This window comes from Rhincodon typus, chromosome 4 (genome assembly GCF_021869965.1).
Source record: "Rhincodon typus isolate 14 chromosome 4, sRhiTyp1.1, whole genome shotgun sequence".
Classification (NCBI taxonomy): domain Eukaryota; kingdom Metazoa; phylum Chordata; class Chondrichthyes; order Orectolobiformes; family Rhincodontidae; genus Rhincodon; species Rhincodon typus.
In genome coordinates this window covers 10,251,926-10,279,219 of record NC_063335.1, presented here as the reverse complement: position 1 = coordinate 10,279,219, position 27,294 = coordinate 10,251,926, and the positions used below count along the sequence as shown (strand labels likewise).

The 27,294-nt window shown below is 42.2% G+C and overlaps 2 protein-coding genes across 2 annotated transcripts in view; both read left to right on the top strand.

The window, feature by feature from the left end:
• Positions 1 to 24,036, top strand: part of LOC109922718 (activin receptor type-1-like) — a 47,197-nt gene extending 23,161 nt beyond the window's left edge. The window contains exon 7 of the mRNA XM_048595639.1: positions 23,840 to 24,036. Coding sequence (XP_048451596.1) covers positions 23,840 to 24,036 — 197 coding nt within the window. The remainder of the gene's footprint in view (positions 1 to 23,839) is intronic.
• Positions 24,037 to 26,574: 2,538 nt separating this feature from the next.
• The window catches only part of tgfbr1b (transforming growth factor, beta receptor 1 b), a 54,602-nt gene continuing 53,882 nt past the window's right edge, over positions 26,575 to 27,294 (top strand). The window contains exon 1 of the mRNA XM_020521552.2: positions 26,575 to 26,758. Coding sequence (XP_020377141.2) covers positions 26,575 to 26,758 — 184 coding nt within the window. The remainder of the gene's footprint in view (positions 26,759 to 27,294) is intronic.

Here is a 27,294-nt window from a genome sequence, read left to right as displayed (position 1 = left end):
TACGTGATGTTATTTGTTAATATACTGTTTCATTCTAGAGTTTGTGATCTTACTATATGTCTGTTGTATCTTCATAACTTCCACTATTCATGCCTACCCTGGGACATAGTCCACGTGCTCCAACAAAGACAGGGAAGTTTATGTAGATACCTGTTTCTTGTACTTGAATAATTTTGCTCTGTAGGTTCGATAACCAGTTCAGCCACGACAAGCAAATTTTCTATAATGCTGAAGCTTCATTAATGACACTGTTCTCCCTAGAGACAACTCAAGGTAGTAGTCTATCCACCTCTCCAATGCTTTGCTACGGTTCATGAAGACTTCCCAAGTCTTTGGGTACAGTGAAGGCATTTTCTCTGCTCATAGACCTGTTGCTTTTTTGATCACTTTGTACATGCCTCTGATATTCCTTGTGCTGAAGGACATCCTGAGTACTCTGGCAGTACTCCTGAGTACTGCATACTCATTACTGAATGGTGTACTGCCTCGCGGTTCATTGGACTTTACTTCAAGCAGCTGTTTCTCAGTTGAATCTCTCTCATAACTGAAATTAAGCAGTCTTCTGTCATTAATGACAGCTTGCATTGCAATGATGTTAGCCTCAAAGTAGTAAGTAATATTCCACTCTTCCCACATATTGAGAGTGCAGTACTGTGTCTCAAAGTATTTTACATTTCACTTCTCCGCTCTTTGTGCGAAGGATGGAGAGCCCCTGTTCAATCCAGCTGAGGATTTGTTGGTTTTTCACTGAGTAGACAGTATGGCTGATATTGATAATAGGATGGCATTTCTCCTTTGGATTATAATGCTTCAAGAATTGAACATCAGTGAGTGACTGATACCACTCAGTGATGTGTTAGCTGCATATGTTGAGAATGCTGTTCAGTGATCCACATCTGGTTGTCATCAGATGCAGCTGGAGCCAATGTCCTGATGTTGGATAAATCCAGAGCAAGGGTTCTTGTGGCACAGTAGGAGTGTTCCTACCTCTGACACCTGTAACTGAGATATGAAGATGGTTGACATTGAAGCTGACAATTGGAAGATAATCATTGGCAGTCTTGTCCTCTGGAAGCTAACGGATTGGAAAGGCTGAAGCTAGGCTCAGCTAGCCAAGAAGCAGGCACAAAGAAAACAGAAGCCAAGAAATCTCGTACTTCTTGGTCCACTGTCTTCCTCTGCAACAAATGTGACAGAGATTACTGGACTAAAGTATGGCTCTGAAGCCCCAGCAGGCAAGGTTTAACACAGTGGTGCCCACAATGGCACAAGCCCTTATCTTACATAATGGAAAGCTGCTACTAATCTCCTCCTGAATTGCAGTGATGGTCCTTTCTACCTTCCGCATTCACATCTATGGAATCTCACTGAAGCCCAAGTTTTCCTTGTTTTGATTCTATTAAAGACATGTCCAAGGTACTGAGTTGGATGATCAGCTATGATCATATTGAATGGTGGAGCAGGCTTGATAGGTCAAATGGCCTACACTATATTTTCTATGCTTCTAAATTGCCTCCCCATGATTATATATATTTTAATGTTCCTATTGCTCAATTTTGTTTCCCCTGATTCTGCTACCTTTGATATCCTTCGCCGTCCCAGATCAATGTAATAATGCAAATAGGCTTGCATTTATTTTAGGGTTTTTTGCATGACCCAGGTGGAGCATGTGCCTAGCATGGCTGACTATTATTTCGAGTACAGCAGCAAACCTTAAAAGGACTGCTTGGACCTACTAAAGAAATTAGCATTTTTTTTAAATAATAGAAAATGCTGAAAATACTGAACAGGTCAGGCAGTATCTGTACAGTGTCAAACAGTGTTAATGTTTCATGTTAGTTACTTCTCATGCAGAAAGTCTTTTTTAAAATCTTCCCCTTTGGTAGACCACAGGAGTTCTACTCCACATCACTTCTGTAGGCTACTGCTGACTTTTTTCAGCCATCCTGCTTCTACATCACACATTGCATGGTTCTCAGGACGCATCATGAAATTCAGTCTTTGTCCTATTTGTTCCTAATGGAGAGTAACTAGAAAGCAATCAAACTGAGACCCACAGTAACATTCCCAATGTTTAACTCACCCTTTGATTAGCTGTTCAACTTTAAGTGTCACTCCTGTACACTACAATGCTGCTGGCTTCCATACACAATCAAACCCTAGTCCATCTCTTTCCCCCCGCCTCAATTTTCCAACCCCAATTTAATTGATTTCCTTTCTCCCTTGAATTCACATCCCTGACTGGCATGCCTCTAAACTCAGTCTTGTTAACCTGCTGTCAACCAAACAGTGCAGTCGTCCCCAAACTCAAAATCCCCACTCTTCCCCGAGCTTGTAGACCCTCAACACTCTGTCCAGGTGTGTGGACATCCCATCCTCCATGCTGTCCATCCATCCCCCATGTGACCCAAGGTCTCCATCCAAGTATACACAGTCTCCCAGGAAAAGGAACAAACCGCAAATGTGCTGCTGGTATGCAGCAAATCTGAAGACTCCCAAAGGGGCAACAAATACAGAAAAGTGACTCTCAGATGTAAAATAAAACAGATAAGAGTAAGAACTGAGAGTCTTTTTAACTTCCCACGTGAAGACTGACACTACATGTTATGCTACAAATTTTGAATGAGCCTCAGTGTTTTCCTAGTGGTTTGCAACTTAGTTTTCCTGTAAAACGTATGTTGTTTTATATAATATTACTCACTATCATTTGTTTCAGACTCTGTCTGCTCTTGCCAAGTTGATGAAGGAGTGTTGGTACCAAAATCCCTCTGCACGGCTGACTGCATTACGCATCAAAAAAACTTTAGGAAAAATAAGCAATTCACTAGAGAAGGTGAAAATGGACTGCTGAATGGAAAATGAGCACTCATTTTACCACTGTTCGACAAGTATAACTGGATCTGCAGGAGAAGCAGATTTCAAACTGTCCATTTTTCTGTTTTTGCAGTCGGCTCTCGGACATTATTGAAAAGTGGCAACAAGGATGGTATGGTTTGAAAATGCCAGATGGATCATTGTCTTTAAGCAAACCAATCACTCAACAATGGCCGCTGCTCTTGATTCAAATTAAATCAAGCCGCAGTTTCATGTTCACTGGGTGCTCACTAAATTTCAGTTCTGTTTGGAAGGGGAAGTTTTGCACTAAATTTTGTTTTTATTTTTGCATTGCTGTACATTATCAAGTATGTTGCAATAGCCCTGACCTGTGTATTGATCTTAAGCCTGTAAAATAGCATGAAGTTTTTCATTTGATGAGGTAAAATTTAGTTGTTTTGTTACAAGAGATACTTGAACCATTCAATGGTTATTGTATTTGAATATGAAAGTGGTCCTATCTTTTATGTGAAAGTAGGACATATTCACCTACTGCTAATAGTGGTGCCTTTGCATTTATGAGCTACAGTTAACTTGCTTAAGATTCATTTAAACAATTATCTTAAGTACTTTCCACAGTAGTGTGTATCTGTTTAAAACTGTTCAGATTGTATGCCTTGACTTTATTGTTGTACCCAAGATTTAAAGTTATTTTTTATACCATATTTTATCATGTTAGGAAGTAACATTTTTGTCATTTTTGATTTGCTGTTTTGAACTTGAATGTTTCTAGAAGAAAGAAGCATAGGAAACAAAAGTCTTTGTTGTAGTTAATCACATTTGGAAAGAAAACAGTTTCTCTAAATATGCAAATACCCTGCTATTTAACTTCTTCATGGGCAAAACACTATTGTGATCTGTGTACTTTCCTTGAAAGTTGATTGTGCTGAGTAGAGGAAATAACAAAATTACTGACTTTTATCATGCACAAAAAGCCAGAACACTAACGCTATAGGGACGAATGATAGAAACCAACATTAATTATTTGCCAGCACACTCACTGAAAAATAAGGAAATTAATCACAAAAGTACTTAAAATTGTGACCTCCACTGAAGAGAACAGTTTCCCTGAAATACTGTAACACTAACTATATGTGAGTCTTTAATGTAAATATATGGAGCCTGCTTTGCCTTTTGTTGTTGTTTTAATTTGTGCAATAGGCGGAACAGAGCACTCGATTTATTATGTAGTTTTAAACAAAAGGGCTTATTGCATTATTTTATAAGTGAAAGTATGTTGCATTTGTAGACAAGATTTTAATTATTTCATTTGGGACATCTGTTCAGCTTTACCATTTGGTGAATTATGCAACAAATAGTTATACCATTCTTACGCTGTAATACTTCCCAGTACTTCAGTGTAGTTCAGTTTCTGAAACAGCAATAATTGAATATTGAAACTTAGTATTCCTGCAATTGTTTACGCACAGCAAAAGCATTATCTTAACCTATGACTGCAGTGACACAATTAAAATCTTTCACTACACTCTACTTCGTTGCAGTATGTATTTAACAGTAACTCCTTAAAGCAAAAGATATTTATGAATGAGCAATATTAAGGCTATTACGTCACATGCATTTTTAGCAGTTTTGCATTATATGATGAAACAATTATGATTTAAATTTTGGTGTTCATATATGGAGAATATTGTTTTAGCCTTAATCCTTAGAAGACTGGTGCAGTTTTTCACTGTTTTAATAATACATCAATTTCAAAGTTTTTCATTTAATTCAGAGAAAAAAAACTAATAAAGGGATGTCCTGTGTGTTCTTCACATTAGTCTTTGTTTCTATCATTCAGCATCAGATGCCTTGACAAGTCACAATGTAATAAGGTGCAAATAATGATATTGGTAGGAGTCAGTTTGAGACCGTAGACTTAGGAAAAGCTACATCGTGAACAGCCATTCGGGAAGACTTGTGAAACAGAACACATGCAAGCAACAGAAAAGCACATGGTAAAATTGGTTAGCAGGTGCAATCCTAGGTTATCATTCAAGTAAACTTAAATCAATAGTCTGGGTCCCCAGAACTTTACCTGGGTCTTTAGATAAAGAGTCTAATGATGATCCCATTAGGCCATTGCCTCACCTTTATAATTTGTATTAATATTACATTTATACATTATAGTAATTTGTATTTCAAGTACTGGATAAATGTGAGACACATGCCATTTTGGCAATTCAAACGTATGTCCCATATTACTTTCAAAATAAGCATCTAAGGTATATGCATCGAGAAGTGCAAATGCATAATTTGTTAAAAGTAGCAAAACCAGTTGATCAGACCATTTAAAAGTGGTTTATTTTAGCTGTTGTGTTTTATTTTAGAGGGGCAGAATCAAGCAGTTGCAGTGAGAGAGCATGTTTTATTCTTGATGAAAATATCAAATATCACGGAGTCAAGGGTGCAGTGCAACGAATCAGTAGCTTTAGAAGTGCATGGCTCATGGAGGATCAGGGGCTAGAGAGTTGGGAGTTTGAAAGTGCAGACATAAGTGCATTGAGGATGGTGTTTTCCAGCAACGAACAGAATGAAGTAGTGTTGGAATATGGATGGGAGACGTACATGAAGAGTACAAGTATGCAATTGATACAATGGGATTAGCGTGTCTGTGTAAGATTGGAAGGAAAAGGGGATGGTTTTGATTTTGTGCTGGGGATTTTACATGGCTACAGTAAGAGTGCAGTGAATCCAGAGGAGACGGTGTGTCCTGTCTTAAAAACAGAGGTTAAAATCACCAGGGATTCGGTACAAGTTGCTGATAGATTTTGCAAAGAAGCTCATCAAAATGCAAATGAAAGTGCTTTAGCAGCCACACTTGCTTTCCCTTGGAGTACTCAGCTTAAATATCTGTCTTATTCAACCTTAGAGCAAGGTTAGGCGCTATTAACTTTCACTTGTATGGAAGTCTATATTACTGACTCATACATCATGCCTTTGGTTTGTGGCAGAACTCCTGGCCTCATCCAGACCCAGAGTTTTGTACATTGTTAATAAGCCACACAAACCTCAACGGTTCAATAGTTTCCAGCCCTTGAATGCAGATGATGCTGAGAAGTCTTAGACAATGACCTTTTCCCATTGTACATTTGCAATGGCTGTTCTGAGCTTTACTGTGTCCCTCAGCATGTAGTCCTGGATCTTGGAATGTGTCACCCTGCAACACCCAGTTGAAGGCAACTCTTTGCACTGGAAGACCGAGTGGGTTTTGGGCAGACAAAAGCGTATCTTCACTGGGTTTATGGTCCTCTAACTGCAGTTGTTGTCCATTCCTGGGAAAAGACCATTAGGCACAGAGTCTTACTTGGAATAAACATCACAGAAACCACATTATGTTTCTCCAAACCTAGATGTATTCCACAAGGAGATGGACAGCACTACATACCCCACCACAGCCATATTGAGGGTAATGTATGCAGAAGGTGACACTCTGGGTATGTTGGAAGGATTTTACAGGAAACATCTTTTTCATCGCCAGCCAAACTATGTGTTGGTGCTTGTTTGTAAGTTCTGCTAATGAAGCATTCTGACAAATAACTTTGGTAGTCTGTTCAAGGAAACATCGGAGAAGATCTATCTGCTTTTATAGCAGGGCCTTGAGTATGTTATGTGCTGACCACAGCCTGATTGACATCAGCATAAACGTCTCCACAAGGAGCAGGTGGTATGGTATGTTCCAACTACTTGGCATACTCTGTGGCAATGTGGTCAGATATGTTCTTCAGAACACTGGAGAGTGATAGAAACGTCACCATGTAGTCACATATGGTGGTGACATTCAGAGGGTCTGCATGGCATCATGCAGTTGCACACAAAGGTGGGCATCAGGATGAGGGCAGATTTGGATACAGAAGTCTTTATATTGTGTCTCTCCAATTTTGGTCCCTTTTGTCCTCCAGATAAAGTGAAAGTTGGCTCAAGTGATTTCCATGGCACAGACCCTGCCCATTCTTCACCACTGCGCCAGATACAGCAGCACCAACAGTACTTCATACGTGATAACCAGGTTTGTACCTACATTAGTCATGGAACATTGCTCCTGCATGTTCAGTTTTTGATTGACCATGGAAACTTACTCCTTCCAGTTTTTAACACATACTTCAGCCCCTCTGAACCAAATCCCTATCATGCTCAGGTAGTAGAGTCATAGAGTCATACAGCACGGAAACAGTCCCTTCAGTCCAACTCATCTGTGCTGAGCTGACAAATTTTCCCTAATTAAACCCGTCCCACTTGTCTGTACTTGGCTCATATCTCTTTGAACCTTTCCTATTCGTAAAATTGCCCAAATGTCTTTTGAATGTTGTAACTGTACCTGTATCCACCACTTCCTGTGGCAGTTCATTCCACAAATGAACCACCCTCTGAGTGAGCAAGTTGATCCTCAGCTCCCTTTGAAATCTTTCTCCTCTCACTTTAAAAATATGCCCTCTGGTTTTGAACTCTCCTGCCCTAGGGAAAAGAGTTTTGCTATTCTTCTTATCTATGCCCCTTATGTTTTTATAAACCTCTCTAAGGTCACCTCTGAACCTCCTCTGCTCCAAGGTCCTTAGTCTTGGAAGAATTTATAGGTACAGCACAGAAGGGGATCACTTGACTTGTCACATTGTGCTGATTTGTACTTAAAAGCCTGCATCTCGTGACACCCCCGAAAGGTTAACGTTGTGCATGTGGAAAGTTTTGTGTTTGGACACTTTGAGAAACATTCCATCGGTTTTAAAAAAAGGCAACATCCAGATAAGTGCAATAAACACAAGCGAACTGGATAGAATGACATCATTGCCAGCTGTACTGCATATTCATGTTTTGTACAGGCATACTCAGAGCGTTTGGGGAGTATCGGCAGATATTCTCTTCCTTAAAGGAAAAGAGTAAGTAAAGTAAGTGTAGTTCCTTTAGAGATTGAGAATGGGGAGTTATAGATGATATGGAAATGATGGATGAAATGAGCAAATATTCTACTATTTTCCCATTATAGAAGATTCAAAAAATATTGCAATGGTAGCTGTAAATCAGGAAGTGGAGGGTAGAGAGGGGCTTGATGAAATGACAAGCACCAGGGAAGCTGTATTGAGCAAACGGATAGAGCTGTAGGCTAATGAATTTTTGGGTCTAGTGGACTTTGTTTTAAAGGCTTAAAAGAGGAGGATAATGAACCAATGGATGCGTTGGTATTACCTTTCCTAAATTTCCTTGATTCAGGAAAGGTTCTGTCGAGCTGGAAAGTAACAACTATAGCTCCTTTCTTCAAGAAGGCAGGAAGTCAGATAACAGGAAACTATAGGCCAGTTAGCTTCCTGCCTGTCTTGGGATAGGTGTTAAGTCTTAAAGAGGTTCTTGCTGCATACTTGGAAAAACTCAAGTTATTTGGGAAACATGTTCAGCACGGTTTCAAAGGGAGGTAATGTTTAATCATTTTATTGGAGTTCTCTGAAAGAATTATGTTCTCTGTGGATAAAAGAGAGCTTGTATGTCTAGAAGGCATTTGATAAGGTGGCACATCATAGGTTATTGTAGAAAATAAAAATTCTCAGTATGGGGGTAACGTTTGCATTGATAGAAGATTGGCTGTACAGTAGAAAATAGACAGTATAAGACCTTAAGGCTGTAAGAAGTAGGAACAGAAGTAGGCTGTTTAGCCACTCGAGCCTGCCCAATTCAATAGAATGATGGACGATCCAATATTTCTCATGTCCACTTTCCGATGTTTTCTCAAACCTTGATTCCCCAACTGATCAACAAGTTATCTATCTCAGCCTTTGCAGATGGATATAGATAGGTTGAGTTAGTGGGTAAAAATATTGCAGATGGACTATAATGTGGAAAAATGTGAAGTTCTTCATTTTGGCAGAAGGAATTAAAAAAGAAGAATATTAAAATGGAGAATGACTGCAGAATTACAAGATGCAGAGGGTTTTAGCGTGCTGGGGCATGAGGCTCAGAAACATACATGTAACCAAAAAAGGTTAACAGGATGTTATCCTTTATTACAAAAAGAATTGTACATAAAAGTTAGGATATAATGCTTCAGTTACAGCAGGACATCAATGAGACCCCATCTCAAACTGTATGTAGTTTTGCTCTTATGTAAATGGATTGAAGGTGGTTCAGAGGAGGTTTACTAGATCAATGCCCATGGCTGGTCCCAGCTTGGTCTCTCAACAGCTTGTGGTGGGTCCCACCTGGTGTCTGGGTGGCTTGTGGCAGTGGCTTGGTTCAGCATGCGAGTGGAAACTCCCGGGCACGTTCCCAAGTTGCTGGAGGAGATCGGAGAGGTGGTAGTTTCAGCAGCAATAGTATCTGTGGTGGCGGTGTCGAGAACAGACAGCAGAGCGAGATAAGTGGCAGACTCAAAGCCTGTTGAACTTTTAACGTGTTCCTTTACTTTCCCAGTTTAAACTATGAAGATCTTTAAATGATAATAGTTATCTTATTTCTTTATTTTCCTTCTGTTCTATGGAGTACTGATTAACTTTTCAACTTTCATTTCTGTTAGGGTAGCAAGTTTTTTTGTACCTAGATACCTAAGCTGGTGCCATGTGTGGCGACATTATACACTTTTCACCGTACTCCTGTACATGAGTGTGCATGACAATAAAAATCTAAATCTGATATCTGGAATGTACAGGTTGTCCAATGAGGATAAGTTGGACAGGACGTGAACAAAAGAGCTGTAAAAAGGAAGTGAAGGTCATGATATCATTGCAGCATTTGAATGTAGCATCAAGGAGCTAGTGGAGTTAATGGGAATCAGAGGAAATCTCTTCACTGATTGGAATCATACCTAGTACACAAAAGGTATTGGTGCTGGTAATGTGGTTGCTGGATGTCAGTCATTTCAACCACTGGACATAACCAGTGAAGGACAGTAGGGACACTATCACTGAACCCCAAGAGGCCCATGTTCCTCAGGGTAGTGCCCAATGCCATACCAACTTCAGCTGCTTTATCAATGATCTTCCATCCATCATAAAGTCAGAAGTATGAGTGTTTGCTGATGACTATACAATGTTCAGCACCATTCATTTCCATGTCCAATTACAACAAGGTCTGGACAATATTCAGATTTGATCTGCCAAGTAACATTTGTGGCACAAAGTACCAGGCAATGACCATCTCTAAGAGAGGATACAACAATTGCTTCTTGCCCTGCAATGGCATTAGCATCACTGATGATATCAATCATCTGTCATGATTTCTAATTTCATTGGGAATTCAGCAATGTCTGGTTAATATGAGTAAGTGCCGTGTTGAAATGAATAATGAGCTAGATCCAGACTTAACAAGTCAACAAGATGGGCTGAGTATCCCACTTTCAACATCTGGGCTTACCATTGACCAGAAACTGAACCAGACCAGCCATTAAAATAAATTTACAAAGTGTAGAAACTCAGCAAGTATGACAGCATCTTTGGAGAGAGAAATGATGTTTTGAAAAGCAAGTATTTCATCTCCTGCATCCCCAGTACCTGACTGCCATTTACAAGGCACAAGCCAGAAAATGTTCCCACTTACCTGGATGAGTGCAGCTCCAACAAACACACTAGTTCAATACCTTCCAAGACTAACTAGCTTGTTTGATTGGCACCCCATCCAACACCTTCAACATTCACTCTGATGCACAGCGGCAGCAGTAATAAAACAAAAAAATGCTGGAGCAACTCAGCAGGTCAGCAACATCTGTGGAGAGAGAAACTTGAGTTAATGTTTTGAGTCTAATATAGCTCTTCTTTGTAACCCTATGACAGCAATGTGTACTATCCACAAGATGCACTGTAACTACTCAGCAAGACTCCTCAGACAGCACCTTCCAACCTGTGACATAGAAGATAGTGTTCACCAGATACATGGGAATATCACCTTCTGTAAAATACTGCTTCAAAACCATTCACCATCCTGACTTGGAACAATTGCTGTTCTTTCATGCTCACTGGGAACTTCCTTCCTAATGGTACTGTAGGTCAACCTACACCACATTGAGCTGCCTTCTATAACCCATTGCAATCAACAACATTTCCAGGGCATTTGGGAAAGGCATTAAATGCTGGCCCAACAAACAATACCCATAATCCAAGAATGATTAATACATACTAAAAAAATTCTATGCCATGAATGGTTTCCTCTTCTGCATTCTGCCATCAGCAATATATTTGTGGCCTTGATCTTTACATTTCCTTTCATGTGAGTGACAAAAACTCAATCTTATTCACGGCCAGAACCACCCCTGCTTAAGGACTGCAATGTCCACCATTTACAAAGTGCACACCTGCTCTACTCGCTGAGGTACCTAAGGCAACACCTTCCAAACTGTGACCTCCTTGAATGGGATAGCAGATGCATGGGAACATCACCACCAGCAAAATTCCCTTCTGAGCCACACATTATCCTGACTTGGAAATATGACACCATTTCGTCATTGTTGCTGGGTGAAAATCTTGGAACTCCCTTCTTAACAGCACTGTGGCTGTACTTGCAGCATAGGGTCTGTAGCAATTCAACAATTCAGCTCACCACCAGCTTTGGGCATTAAGAATGGATATCAAATGCTGACTTAGAAGGCCCATATCCAGTGAATGAACAAGGAAAACTGTAACACAATGGCTGTAAAGTATTTGAAAATGTCTAGTGGTTGTGAAATATTCTACTTAAATACATGTTATCTTCATTTATCAATACCAGGATAAAATATAAAAACCTTTATTAAATCTCCTCCTACATCTACCCTGCACCAATGGAAATAATTCCAATATCATATGTGCCTCCTCATAACCATAATTTTTGAATCCCACATCTTTATACATCTACACAATATGCTATCAATGGCTTTAATCTCATTTCTAAAATGGCACACACAGATTGCCTACAATTGGTAACTATGACCTAATCAATGTTCTTAAGACAAAATCACCACATCTTCCGAGTTTTTCTCCATGCTAACCTTTTAGTGTACAGTCCCCAAACTGCATTGCACTGCATATTTCTCTACACTGATCTGTGTCTGCCACCTATTGGCACACAGCATTAATCTGTCAATGTCAGTTGCAATTTCCTATTCTTCTGTGCTGTTCCTTAATTTGATTATCTGTAAACTCTTGTACACAACAGAATCAATGGACAGAATTGTTTGGAGCTGCTGCAGATCTCAATTGCAGGATGGAACTCCTTCAAGAAGACAGCCTCATTACCTCTTCTCAGGAAGGCCAGATGCATCTTGTTCTGGTCAAACATTTAACAGGACAGGGACAGGATTTCTGTCTGGGATCAAGGACCCCAGAGTCAGAGATACTGGACAACTGGCCAATTAGAGATGAGGCAGTGACTGATGCCAATATTAACCCACAAGAGGCATTCAAACTGAGGATTCAGAGACAGGGGTGTCATGTTAAGAAGTGGGGAAGCAGAGTGGGGTTTTAAGTGTTGGGGGTGGGGGGGTGGTTCTGCAGCAACAGCAGAGGGATTCCCTTCCTGACGCCAGGCCCTTTCATCAGCGAACGAGCACCGTCAAATGAGGGACCCCAAATTGCAGGAGCTGTGATACAAACACGATGGGGGAGGAGCTGGTGCTGCTGGCTTCCATACTTCCATACTTCCATAGCCAACAGCTGAGTGTGTTACGAGTTACTATGATATTAGCCATGTCACTCTGCATTGTGATGCCAGGGAATGGGGACTTGGTGCAATCTTCATGCAGCAAGGACAACCAAATGTACTTGTATCCAGTCTGTTAATGCAACTGGACGATGTTACACCAAGATTGAGAAAGAGTTAGTAAGAACTGCCGATGCTGAAGTCTGAGATAACACAGTGTGGAGCTGGATGAACACAGCAGGCCAAGCAACATCAGAGGAGCAGGAAAGCGGACGTTTTGGGTCAGGACCCTTCTTCAGAAATGAATGTTTGGCTAGTTTCTTTGCTTCTGAGCATTTCAACCTGAACATGATTAGGAAGAGAAATTTAAATTAGAGTCTGACCACAAGCCACCACAAGACGTCTTTTCCAAACCATTTCAATCTGCTCCAGAGTGCTGCACAATGATGTTATTTCATTTGGAAGGGAAGTACAGGCAAGGAAGCAGATGTACAACAACAATGTGCTATCGAGAGCTGCATTCTCTTTGAAGGAAGGCAATGCAGTATGGACATAATGTGATATCTTCCAGAGCCAACAAGAAGCAACAAGATAGGCACTGCAAGTGATCAATTAAGCAGAGACATAGATGGTTAGATTCATTTTCAGATCAAAACAAACTACACAAGATGCAACTCCCTAAGTGCAAGCCCAGAGGTTGCAATAAATCGTCATTTTTTTAATGAATTACTTTAATTTTTACGTTATTAGTTTGAATTGCCCTAACATCGATTCTTTTGGCTCAGCAAGTTCTATGGTTTCTACTTACCTTAACTTTTCCTAAATTAATGTAAACCATGATGACAAACCAGATTTTAGGCAGATGCTGTCAGGGATTTTGCTGAATGGGAATTAAAAGCTCATGAGAAATCTGATAGATTTTTAGAGGGCTGACATAAGAGGCTATGTTTGAACCCATAAAAAAAAGTTTTGGAAATGCACATCAGATCTGGCAGCATCTGTGCTGAGAGAAAGAAAGGTCAGTAACACCTTGTCAGGTCTAGTGCAGATCATGGACCTGAGGCATTAATTCTGTTTCTCTCCCAGATACTACCTGCGATATTTATATTTCAGATTGTTAATATCTGCATTACTTTTCTTTATTATTTGATCCACACGTGAATCATTTTAATTTAAAACTAAAAGAGTATTTATCACTCAACACAAAATATCATATTTACACTAACAAAGTCCACTTGTATGAATAGAAATAGTGCATGACTCCAGCTGAATTTGTTGGTTGGTGCAAAGGTTGCCATTTTTAAACTTGCAAGTGAGATAATAAATTATGCGCCAACAAAATAAATGCTGTGTTGTGCTTTGTGCAGCTTCGCTCAGCAGGTCATTACACTGTGAGGGAGAGTGGTCACATGAACTTCTCATTGCATACCTTAGTCTTGAATGACAGCACCTTTCCTTGAAAAGTTGATGGATAGAACAAAGGGATGTGTACTAAAATAACTGCACAGAGGCTAGTCTCCCATCGCCAAGTCACCCTTTATTTACATCTGCACAGTAAATGAGCTGCAACCAGTGAGACCAAAGCCAGTTCGTGGCCAGAGGAGACCTTCTGAATCTCCTGTTTATGTCTGTCAGCCGGGGTCCCCGATAGGCCCAGGTTAACAACCCCAATCAAAGATCTCATTGTCAATGAGATCTATCTGCCCTGATTCCAATCACTACATCCCTTCCCCACTAAGTCTGGGGATGTAGGCCTGTTCTTTCTCTGGTAGCTTCTCCGGTGACATTTTCGGCCCAGGTCTCGATCATGGGTGGTGGGTACTGCACCACAGCTCGTCTCTTGTGCCCACAGAGTCTTGGGGAGAGTTTCCTCCTCTCCTTGCAGCAGTAATGGTATTGAGGCTACATCCATCTCAGACTCTTGATGCTAGATGGAGGGGGAGAACCCATGGTATCTGTTAGGCTTCTGGCTGTTCTGAGGGACCAGGCATGTTTTGCCCCTGCCTCGTTTGCATGGTAGCAACTTTCAGGTCATCCACAAGTTTGTTCAGGACCACCTCACCTATCCGAACTCTGTTATGGGACCTGACCTTGCCTTGTACCCATGCCAGGCCCTGCCCATGGTTCTGGTACTAAACTTCGTCCCCTAAAGTAAACTGTCTTGCTTAGAGGAAGCATGTGGCTGGCATTAGCATTGCTGCTGCTGCTTCACCCTCCTGTCCAGGTCCAGGAATATCAGGTTTAACATGGTGTGGAGTCTTCTCCCCATCAGCAACTCTGCTGGAGCTATCCCTGTAGTTGCATGAGAGATAGTCCTATAATCAAACAGGAACCGGGGCAGTTTGGTATCAAGTGAAGTCGTAGGCTGTTTCTTTAAGCCTGCCTTCAATATTTGGATTGCTCTTTCAGCCAGACCATTGGACGATGAATGGTATGGAGCTGTCTGAATGCTGTTTGACTTTAGGAAAAACTAGAAATCCCTGCTGGTAAATGATGTCCCACAGTCTATGTCCAATAGTTCTGGGAATCCGCGTATCGCAAACAATGCTTGTGGCTTTTCAATCGTCATTCCTAAATTTGCCGAATGAACTTTGAATGGACATTCACAATGACCAAGAACATTGAACCCATAAAAGGAGCAGTGTAACCAAGTCCAAGCTTTACCCAGCTATTCCCACAAAGGTGGGGCACTGCCGGCAGTAGTATTTGTCCTTGTTGGCACTCTGGACACTGCCCCACCAATTCAGCTATGTTGGCATCCAGCCCTGGCCACCAGACAATTTCTCACCAACATCTTCACCTTGGAAATCCCTGGGAGATCCTGGTGGAGTTCAGCCAGTGTCTGGTGGTGACCTTTACTTGGGACAATCACTCTTGCTCCCCGTAGTAATATGCTGTCCTCTAGAGTGACAGAGTCTCTCCAGGTCCAGGACTGCTTCAGTCTGGTTTCGATGGCCCTTCTGTTTCATCCACTACCATCAGTGGTTTTATTTTTGCCAGGGCAGGATCTTTTTGTATACAGTCGGATATCGTCAGTGGTGACCGGAAGGGTGTCCAGCAAGTTTAAACCAGAACGGACTCTTCCAGTGGCTGAGCCACCAGTGGAGTATCTGCCAGTGAGAGGGGCTCAGGGCATCTGCATTAACCACTTGGCCTCCTGGACAGTGTTCCAACTTGTCATTGCATGCACTGAGGATAAAGGCCCACTGCTGAATTCAACCAGAAGCTATGGGCAACACAGTTTTATCTTCTTTAAGTGGTCCTCACAGGGATTTGTAGTCCGTTACTATGGCAAATTTACGTCCGTAAAGGTGTTGGTGGAACTTACTAACAAAGATGACTGCCAAACCTACCTTCTCTATCTGGGTGCATTTGCATTCAGCATCAGCCAAAGTCCGGAAAGCATATACTCTCAGGCACTCCTCTGTTGCGCCACTGGTGAGCCAACTCAGATACCATATGGGGAGGCATCGCAAGTCAGTCCCAAATATTGCCTGGGATTGTAATGTGCCAACACCTTAGAAGCAGCTATCGTCATCTTTACTTCCCTAAAGACTGTTTCTTCACTACGTGACCATTTCCATGGTTGGCACTTTTTCAGTGATGGAGGACAGGTTATGTATGACTTTTCTGTAATAATTCACTAACTGAAGGAAAGACCTAAGCTCCTATACAGCTCCAGGAGTCAGGGCACCTTTGATTGCCCTCACTTCATCTTCCAAGTGATGTAACCTGGTTTTGTTGACTCTAAACCAAGACGCCTGGAACACACATTTTTCCTTCTAAGGCATACGCACACCTGGGAGAAACATTTAAACACTATGTCCAAGTTCACCAAACACTCTTTATTGGTCTTCCCAGTTATTAGCACATCATCCAGATAAATGGCGACCTGGGGTAGCCCTTGTAAAATGTTCTCCATGGTCCACTGGAAAAGGGCACAGGCTGATATGGTAGACTTGTATATTGATATAAACACTTGGATTTTAATTGTAGCATATTTCAGAGAATCTTTACCTAGTTGCAATTGCAGGTAGGCATGGCTCATGTCCAGCTTCGTGAAGGAACAGCCGCGCCCCCCCCTGCAAATTTTACATACAAATCCTGAGAGAGGGATTGTGTATTTATCCAGGGGCAAGAAATAGTATATAATTTGCTTAAAATCCCCACAAAGTCTGCATATCAACAACAACTGCAATAACTTGCCAGCCCAGAGCCGGAAGAACATTTTAGCCATTTGGCCAAGGCTCAGTTTTGTTTTGAGGTTTTGCTGTGGACTAACCTAGGGTGTCTCTGCTCAAGGTATGTCATGCATAAGGCTATGTGATTACCTACACTTAAGTGGTGTTCCCCAAGTCCAGTCAGGCAGGTGAGGGTGTCAACTTCCATCAGGATACTCTATATATCACATGCTCCATGCACATTTTTTATTAAAAAGCCAATTGTAGTGCCAGTTGGGCTTCAGCTATTGGACACTTTTGCATAGTTACATCATTAATCCCACATACTAAACAATCTCACAGCATCTCATTCAGGATTTAACCCAAAATCACATGCCTCTGCCAATCGTCTTAACATCATCAAAAATCCCGATATGGATTCTCCTGGTTCTTGAACTGTCGAATAAAGCCAATAAGATCTCAGAATTAGAGGATGCTTGGGGTCATGATATTCCTCAATTAAAGCTGTCAACTCTTGACAAGTTTCAGCATCTGCTGCCTAATAGCCAAAAATGCTGCAGGTCTGCAAACAGTCAGAAGAATTATTCATTGCTTTTCATCTGCCCCAAATGTCATTTGCACAGAAAAAAAAATGCATTCTTTCCACAGACTGGACCCAGTCTTCAACAGCAGGATCAAACAAGTCAAGCTTCCCAAAAGAAGGCATGATGCCAGAAATGCTTACCCCAACTCAAAGACAACTGTTGCAGCAAATTTTCTTTAAGAGTATACTGTTTTCTATTGTTACCACTGGAGTAACTCCATGTAGGCAAGTCACCTTTTGTTTACATATGTACAGTACTTGGACTCTGACTACCTAACTCAGAGCCAGTCCCTAGAATGAGGAAAACCCCTGAGACTCCTGTTTATATCTGTCAACCAGGGCTCTCTGATTGGCCAGGTTAACAACACCAATCAGGGAACTCATAATCAATGAGGTCCACTCGGCCGACCTCCATCCAATCACTACAATTACCATCAGCTGGAATCATAATACTGTGCAAAGAACTTTCAATTCAGTGCTATGATATTTTCCAAGCAATTTCTTTGCTTTGCCAAATAGACTTTTCAACAGATCTACAGAGATCCCAATGAACTTAAAGAGCGATGTATAAATTTCTCTTCACTTCGAGTTGTCACCATTTGCTTTTGCCGTGTTCATAAAACTCACCTGTCTTGGGGCTGCTAAAGTTTTCATTGTGTGGTCATATGACAATCCGGTGGAGTTACGATGTGAGATGTGATATGGAACCTGGACAGAGAATCCATATTTAACAGGAAAACTGAGCTACATGGGATTGAACCAAAGTCTATGGAATATATTGACCAACAACATTAGGAGCTCAACAACTGTATTAAAGTGTACCACTGTTTGTTGTATTTTTCCTTTGGAAATCATTCTACGGATTTGTTCTGATTTGGGATAGATGGAAAAATGGGAAACATGTAAGCAACAGGCTCCCAAGATTTCCAAAACTGCAGTGGAGGTTTTGAATCAGGAAGCTGGAGATGAGAAGAGATGTTATCCATCCCTAGGAGACCAGCAGGTGTTCCAGGTAAATATTACAAATACAACGGAGCCATATTACCCAGGAAATCAATGTCAGGGCATGAATAAAATATCACAAGACCCTCACACAATTGGTCAAGGGCAGTGGCTACATCTTCAAGTGCTATGTGCTGCCTACTGCACTACTAACTTCGCATGCAACCCCCTTCATTGAGCTGAAGAACTAAACAACAGGGAGAAAAGAGCTTTTGAGAAGAAATACCCTAACCTTTTCACAGAATTGGGTAAACTTAGCGCAGAGCATACCATCAGTCTAAGAAAAGTTTCAAACCATTATGTCTATACACACCCTGAAAAATTTCATGCCCTCAAAAGAATCAAGCTCAAAAACAACCAAAAGAAATTACTAAGATGTGTGTCATTTCACCAGTGACAAACAGAGTGGTATTTAGGCTCAGTTACTGTACACAAACCCAAGGATCCATTAGAATATGCATTGACCACACAATCAATAAAGCAGTGGCTGAGGAACTCTACCCAATGTTTACTGTTGAGGAAAGTCTATCCAAATTGTCCAACAGTAGAATGTTTGCCAAGCCTGATCGAAACAGTGGGCTCTGGCAGCCTCATTGGATGAATGATCGAGAATGCTCACCATATCTATCAATCCTTTGAGAGCTATCATTTTAACTGACTGCCATTTAGAGTCATATGTCACATAGATGACATATTAATACCTGGTGAGCAGATTGGTATACACGACCAGAGCATGGTTACACATAGTTTTAAAACACCTACGGGTTGAAGAGCTCATTCTTAATGAACAGTATGGTTTTCCCAAGGAAGCTATCCACTTCCTGGGATGTATCATTGATAAAGAGAGCATAAGGACAGAAGGTGAAAGCTGTTACAGTGTTTCCTCACCCCAAATCAGTAGGATTCACAGATAAATACACAAGGAAACTAGGGGTCAGTGATTCTGTGGTTTGGAAACTATTGGAGGAAATTTTGAAAGTGAGAATTAGTCCCCACTTGGAAATTCAACTTGCCAAGATCCCAAGTGCTTCTCCTTCATTGTCAGTCTCCCATGAGGGACCTTGTCAAAGGCCTTGCTGAAATCCATATAAATTACATCAACTGTACTGCCTTCAACAACACACCAAATATCCTTAGACTGTGACCCCTAGTTCATGGCTACCCCACCGTCGGGAACATGTTTCCTGTATCTACCCTGTCTGAAGTAAAGGTTTTGGCACTCACTGTGACACACACCTCAGGTATTGAAATTGTTCATGTTTTAGCGGATAGCATAGAGGTGGGACCCACCTATGATGAGTCTCTGGGTCGAAGTGTCCCACAGCCGATGGCAAAGTTGTTTGTGAGTTCTGCAGAGAGCCTGAATGAAGACAACGGAAGAAGGCAGATGGATAGGCACGATGGTGGACTGACAGGTCCTGCTAGTGGCCACTGTTGAGGAAGAATGGAGGAGATAAGCACCATCTTAGTGCAGGGGTTTGTGCATTTTGTGTAGCCTGTCCCCTTTCCAATGTGGAAGTGGTTGTCAATTTCATTAGTTTGCTTGTAAACTGGCTATGATGCAGCATCTGACAGAAAATGTCAGTGCTTTCATTGCTGCACAAATAGAAGCCAATCAACATGGGTGCAGCTACGGAAGCTCAGACTGAAGTCACGCTCTGTACCTTGCTGCCACATGGGCCTCAGAGTGCTGTCCTAATAGATGAAAAAACTACTGTTCAAAGGGACAGCAGATTGGCAATACATCCTTCAACAGATTACTAGATTTCTAATGCCTCCTCCATGCAGCACACCCTGCTGTTCCCTCTCAGCATTTATTCTGTTGCCATTTCCACTTGAAGCTAGGAACTATGTATTCAGGGACATGTGACATTTCAATAGGCCAGGCAAGAAGGAAAGTGTGCTAGGATAGCATTGTTGCTTCAGGATAGAATAAGTACAATAACAAGAAATAATCTCAGGTCAGAAAATGTAGAATCCACATGAAGGTAAGAAATAAAATGGTAAGGAAGACATTGGTAGCTGTGGTCTAAAGGCCCCCAAGGAGTAGCTATACGTTGGGATGGGGAATAAATCAGAAAATAATAAGGGCATGTGGAAAAGGCAGTACATTAATCATGGGGGACTTTAAATTGGAATAGTCAAATTGGCAGACACAAAACCATGAGGAAGAGACATTCAGGACTGTTTCCTAGAACAATATGTTGTAGATCCTACCAGGGATCAGGCTGTTCTGGATCCGGTGATGTGTATTGAGCCAGGTTTAATAACTTATGTCAGATCAAAAGATCCCCTATAAAACAGCCATTGTAACATGGTAGAACTTAGCATTCAGTTTTAGAACTTAGGAACTTAGTTGTGGTTAGTTGGCTCGCCGAGCTGGCTCGTTGTTCCGCAGACGTTTCTTTACCCTGCTGGGTAACATCATCAGTGCAGCCTCCGATGAAGCGCCATTGTGTTTTCCCACCTGTTGTTTAAACTCTGGAGTCTGTTGAGCTGGATCACCTCAATTCCGGTTTTCCTTCGCAATGGAGTGTATATGGGGTCTAGCTGTATGTGTTTGTTGATGGCTTCCCAAGTGGAGAACCAGGCTTCTAAGAATTCCCGTGCTTGTCTCTGCTTTGTCTGTCCCAGGATCCTGGTGTTGTCCCAGTCAAATTGGTGGTTTTCCTTATCTGTGTGGATGGAGATGAGTGAGTATTGGTCATGTCTTTTTGTTGCCAGTTGATGTTTGTGTACCCTTGTGGTTAATTTCCTTCCTGTTTGTCCGATGTAGTGTTTGTCACAGTCTCTGCAGGGAATCTTGTCTATGACATTGGTCCTGTCCATAGTGGGAAGTGGGTCTTTGGTTCGGGTGAGCAGTTGGCATAGGGTTGATGTGGGTTTGTGTGCCACTCTTATGCCCAGTGGTCGTAGGAGTCTTGTGGTTAGTTCCAATGTGTTCCTGATGTAAGGTAGCGTGGTAAGTGTGTCGGGGCGTGTAGTATGTTCCTGATGTCGTTCGTGCAATAGGCATCTTCTGACCCAGTTTTTCGGGTATCCATTGTATCTGATTACCTGGAAGAGGTATTCTTCTTCTTCTTGGGTTAGTTCTGTGCTGCTGCAGTGTGTTGTTGCCCTTCTAAATAATGCTCTCACGCAACTTCGTAAGGTGGTTGCTGCACCACATGGATAAGGAAAACCACCAATTCGACTGGGACAACACCAGGATCCTGGGACAGCTGAAGCAGAGGCAATTACAGGATTTCCTAGAAGCCTGGTGCTCTATTAAGAAAGCCATCAATAAACACATAGAGCTAGACCCCATATACCTTCTCTGTGAAGGGAAACCGGAAGTGAGGTAATCCAACTCAATGGATCCAGAGTTTAAAAACCAGGCGGGAAAACACAATGGTGCTTCATCGGAGGCTGCAGTGAGGATGTTACCCAGCAGGGTAATGAAACAACGAACCAGCTCGGCGAGCCAACCAATTACAACATCCACAACCCGAGCTATAAATCTACTCCAAAACCTTAGGAACTTAGGTTGGTAAACTGAGCTAAGCCTAAGTGAGGGTAATAATAAAGGAATGAGGGCAAAGCTGACTGTAGTGGACTGAGAAACGGGTTTAGCAAAGATGGTTGAGGAACAGTGACAGATGTCTAAGAAAATAGTTCATGGCTCACAGCAAAGATATATTTTAGTGAGGAAGAAGGATTCTAAGAAGGGACTTAGACAATCATGGTTAACCAGGGAGGTTGAAAGAGAAGGAAATATAATGTGACAAAGTAAGCCAGAAGTTTGCGAAAATTTTTAAAACCAGTAAGAAACAGCCAAAAAAAAGGGAGAAAATAAACTTTGAGGGTAAACTTGCCAGTAACACCAAAAGGGACAGCAACAGCAACTTTAAATATATAAAAAAGAGAGAAGCCAAAGTGAACACAGGGCCCTTTCAGAATGAGGCTTGGAAATAATAGTGGGAAACCAGGAAGTGGCAGAGGAGCTGAATACATATTATGCATTTGTTTTCACAGTAGAAGACACCAATAGCCTTCCAAAGATACTAAATTTTCAAGTGCCAAAGGGAGAAGAGGAAATAATACAATAACTACAACTAGAGAAAAAAAAACTGCTCAGAAAACTAATGGGGCTAAAGACTGATAAGTCCCCTGGACTTGATGGGAGGTTTCCTAGGATATTAAAAAAAGTAGCTACCAAAATAATGGATGCACTGATAGTAATCTTCTAGAAATCCTTTGATTCTGGAAAGTTCCCAGAGGATTGGAAAACTGACAATGTAATACCTTACTTCAAGAGGGAAGGAGATTAAAAAAAAGATAAGTATAGGCCAATTAACTTAATGTCTGTTATTAGGAAAATGTTCAACTTTATTATAAAGTGCAAAATAGAAGAGCATTTAGAAATACATAATATGATCAAACAGAGTCAGCGTAGCTTAATGAAGGAGAAATCATGCCTGACAAATTTACTAGAATTCTATGGGGAGATAACAAACAGGATAGAAAAGGGGAAACAGTGAATGTAATATATTTGGATTTTCAGAAGGCTTTTGATAAGGTAACACACATTAGGCTACTTAAAAAGATAAGAACCCACGGTGTTGAAAGTAGGTTATTAGAAAGGTTAGAGGATTGGCTAGCGAATAGACAACAAAGAGTTGGGATAAGGAGGCATTTTCAGGATGGCAACCTGTAACTACTGATGTGCTATAGGGAACAGTGCTGGGGCCCACAATTACTTATCAATGACTCAGATGAAGAAAATACAATGAAGAATGTCCTGTAGCCAAGTTTGCAGAACATACAAAAATGTGTGGGAAGACAAGCAGTGATGATGACACAAAGTCTACAGAGAGATATGGACAGATCAAACAAGTGGGCAAAATGTTGGTAGATGAAATATAATGCAGGGAAATATAAGGCTATGCACTTTGACACTTTTCTACAAATCTTTGCTGCAGAGGGTTATTGAGGCTGGATCATTACGCACATTCACAACTGAGATATATTTTTAATCAGTAAAGGAATCAGGGGTTTGGGGTAAAAGCAGGGAAGTGGAGTTGAGGATTAACATGATCTCATCGAATGGTGGAGTAGACTTGATGAGCTGAATTGCCTCTTTTCACTCCTACGTTTTATGGTCTTGCGGTCTCATGGAGGGTGTTAAATCCTCAGAGGGTGCACCATCATATCTTTCCCTTGCACCTTCCGTGGTTCCTGTCTGATTTGTAAGGCTTCTCCCCACTGTTGTGTAAAGATTATGCAGTACGAAGCAGATGATTGTAAGCCTGTGAGGTATATACTGAAGAGCACTGCCAGAGTGGTTGAAGCTTAGAACATCACTTTTAACATTCTGATTGCTTGCCATACTGTAGCTATTGTGAATATACGGAAAGCATTGTGCCAACCCTTGCCTGGAGTTAAGGGTTTCTAACTACTGTTATCTACCATTGAAGGGATAGACCCTGTTACCTATGTTTCAGGGATCTTGAATAGCTCTGGCACCTGGGAGTAACAAGGGACACATGAATGATGAGAACTCCCCAGAAACCGAGCACAACATGTGGAAGATATGTTTCTGATGATTGCATACCCCTTCCCTTTTCAGTTGAGAACCGTGCAGGCTGGTCCTGGAGAAAACTGATCACCACATGCATGCAGTCAGCAATCCCCAGAATCTGTGGGAAGCCCACGATGGTCCCAAAACCAATGGATCATATGGTCTGGCTCTCTGGATCTGTTCTGAACTGCACAAACTCTCTGGCCTTTTTAAAAACTGCATTCATCGACTCTTTAATGCAGTGATGAGCTGCTGCCTGTGAGATGCCACATCTGGCCCCTGTGGAGTCTGGAATGTGCTAATGTTGGAGAGGTTTAATGCTGCAGCGACTTTTAAAGCCACAGGCATTGCGTTCTCTCCCAGTTCAGGGACCTCAGTCTTAATGGTATGTTAATTATATTGATAAAACATGCAGTTTAATTGATAACTTAGTGCACTTATAGGGTTTAATTTAGTATAATTGATTGCACTTAAAAAATATAAAGATAGACTGCCCTAATCAACCACTGGACACACTGTGGTGTAATCTCTGTTTGAAAGCGAAAGAAGATCCTGCTGGGAGTTCTTCCCTTTATCATCAATGATGTAGGTTGGAGATATTGTATGCGGCAGTCCTATACAATTCAAGATTGAGGGAGTTCACAGATTGCCTGTGGTTTCTGTGACCTTGAAGAGTCCTGTTCCCTGTTTACACGGGGTCTGCAAGGCTGCGTACAGTCCTTTCTTCATTCCCTCAGGCTGCACATCAGCTGAGCTTGCATTCAGCCCACATTCCTGCACTTTTGTCACTCAGCTGACTGGGGAAGTTGGAGGACTTCCTCTGGGTCTGTTCCTGGGAATGGCCAATGTAGCAATGAAGAGGGTGAGGCAGTGAGCTGTGAAAGGGGTTGTTAGATCTGAATGTCTACCTCTTGTCTGTAGTTGTGTCTGAAGAAGGAGCATGTGGTGTCTACTGCACAGTTGTATCCTCAACTGGTGATCAGGCTTTCACCTGGTAATTTATTTGGGTCAGATCCATCCTTACCCCATTGGAGTTGGTTCTCCTCCAAGTAATTATTTTGATTATTAAGATTTTGCTTAGATATTGTTTAGTTTTCAGTGGAGAAACAAAAAACCTGTTGAGTAAAAGCCACCTAGCTCATTGCTCTCCTGTTTCTAAAATATGTTTATTGTGCAGTAAGTGTGAAACTTGACTGTTATTTTGAAGAGAATTTGGAAGGCTTTTCAATGCTAATATAATCAAATACATAGAAAGCATACAATTGGCTATATTGAGAACTGGATAAAACAATTAGTATATGTTGTGAATACAGATCAATAGGTTGAGAGGTAGATGGTGTTCTAATCCCATTTCAATCTTAACGTGAAACTTTCAAAAAAAACTCAAGAAACTCTTGGCCCTCTCTACCATTTACGTAACTACAATTTCAATTTTTATTTAGACTGTTAATGAGCCCCATAATAGCTAAAATTAGTCCTTTGGTAGAACTGAATTTGAGTTCTTGAAAAAGAAAATTTGTCTAAGCTGTTTGTTGGTATTCTTTTGAATTGTCTTAAAGAACAAATAATGTAATGCAAACATTTATACTGTGTCTTGGGTGACAGGTGGACTGTTCTTGGTAGAGGCATTGTCATTGGGAATACACCAGTTAACGATGACCAAATGTTTTTGACCAAACTTTGATTAAATTTTAAATCAGACGAGTTTACTCTTAAACGGTCAACAAAGCAGTGAACAGTATGTATTTGACTGTATTGGTATTTAAACGTCTTCCAGTTTCTCTTCAAAACGACAGTCCGATTTCACACTGACTGCACAACAAATGTATTTCAGAAACAGGAGAGAGATCAGCCTTTCCTCAGCAGGTTTTTTTAAAAGTAGTACTCTAATCATTTGTTGCACATTGCTGTAATTTAGTTGTAATTTTGTTCCTCTACATACCTCCATCCAGTTGATGGCTTGCTGAGAGGAAATTAAATTATACACTTTGTTTTCTTCCTTAGTTCCAGTCAGATAGATTTGGTCCTTGGCCCCCTCTGGGACATGTATCTCCAGCAATACAAATTTTACCTTGATAGTACTACCCTCCCACTTTCTTTCCTCAACACCTTGTTCTCAGGATGCTCTGATTTCAGCACCCGCTGTGTTTTGTTTTGGTTCCACTCCTGAGAACTGGGAAGAAGTTGGAAAACATTTGTAATGGGCTTTAAAGCAAGTAGAGAGGGAGGGAAGGGAAGGACAAAAGGAATATTGGTGCAAGGCAAAAGGAGTTGAGGATGGGAGGATAGAGAAACCAGGGATGGATATTCCATTGGCTCCTTCAGAATGACATTGCAGACAAAAGGAGGTGGGGACTGGGGGTTGGCCAATTACAAAATGCCTAGCATAGAGGCCAGGGCAATTGTGACAGATCCTCCTATCACAGGCTATGTCTCATTTTGTTCCGAAGTGCACAGACGGCGGCCAATGAATGAGGTTCGGTGCTGAACCGACAACCTATCAGCAAGTTTCATCGCCGGATGGGCAGCAGTAACCAATCAAAAGGAACCTTTTCGGCACTTTCCCACTGTCATCCAATGAAATGGCATAATCCCCCGGCTCCTCCAATAGGAGAGCGCCCAGACGGACGGCCGGTCGGAGGGCGGGCGCGAGGGAGCACATTGCGATTGGGTTAGGCTCGACCAATGACGGTCCACGTCGCACGGAAGCAGGCCAGGAGCCACTCACCGGTCCCGTCTCATGATGGCGGGCAGTATGGGGGGTGGTGTCGCTGAAGCAGCCAATGGGAGGGCCTGTGTCATACAGCTGTCGCAGTGGCGGCGGCGGGGCTTACTCTGTCTGGAAAGTCGCGGCTGTGTTAGCGGGAGGACGGAGAGGCTTTGCAGCCATGGCTAGAGCCGGAGCCTCTCATAGCGCGGCGCTTGGTTGCCTGCTTTTGCTTTTGATCGGTGCCTCCGGAGCGCTGGGTGAGTGATGGTCGGCAGGGAGGGGTGAAGCAGGTTGCTCGTTCGGCTGCTTTCCAAACATGGCGAGGGGCGGTTGGGGGGGTGGGGGTGAAGAGGTGGTATTGTTCACCAGAGGCCCGGGGATGGGGAGGGGGCGGAAAACCTGGGGACTAGCTAGGAGCGGCCTAGTGAAGGGACAGTGATGGAGCCCTCTCTTCCCACCTACCACAGCGGGGGCTGGCGGCCAGGGCCTTGTCGCCCTGACCCTGAGAGGAGCAGCGGCCGAACGCCTGGCCCGGCCCGGCCCGGGTGGCGGGAGGAGGAGGAGGAGGCCAGTGGGGTCTCACGCCCGGATGTGGTTGCCATGGTGGATGTTAGGGCTCGCAGAGCTGACCACTCGCTCCAAGAAAGACAGCCCGGAAATCCAAACACCTTCCCCGGAGCAAAGAGGGACCCCCCCCCTTCCCTCCACCAACCACCAATCCCCCTCTTCCCCCAACCACCAATCCCCCTCTTCCCCCAACCACCAATCCCCCAATCCCCCTCTTCCCCCAACC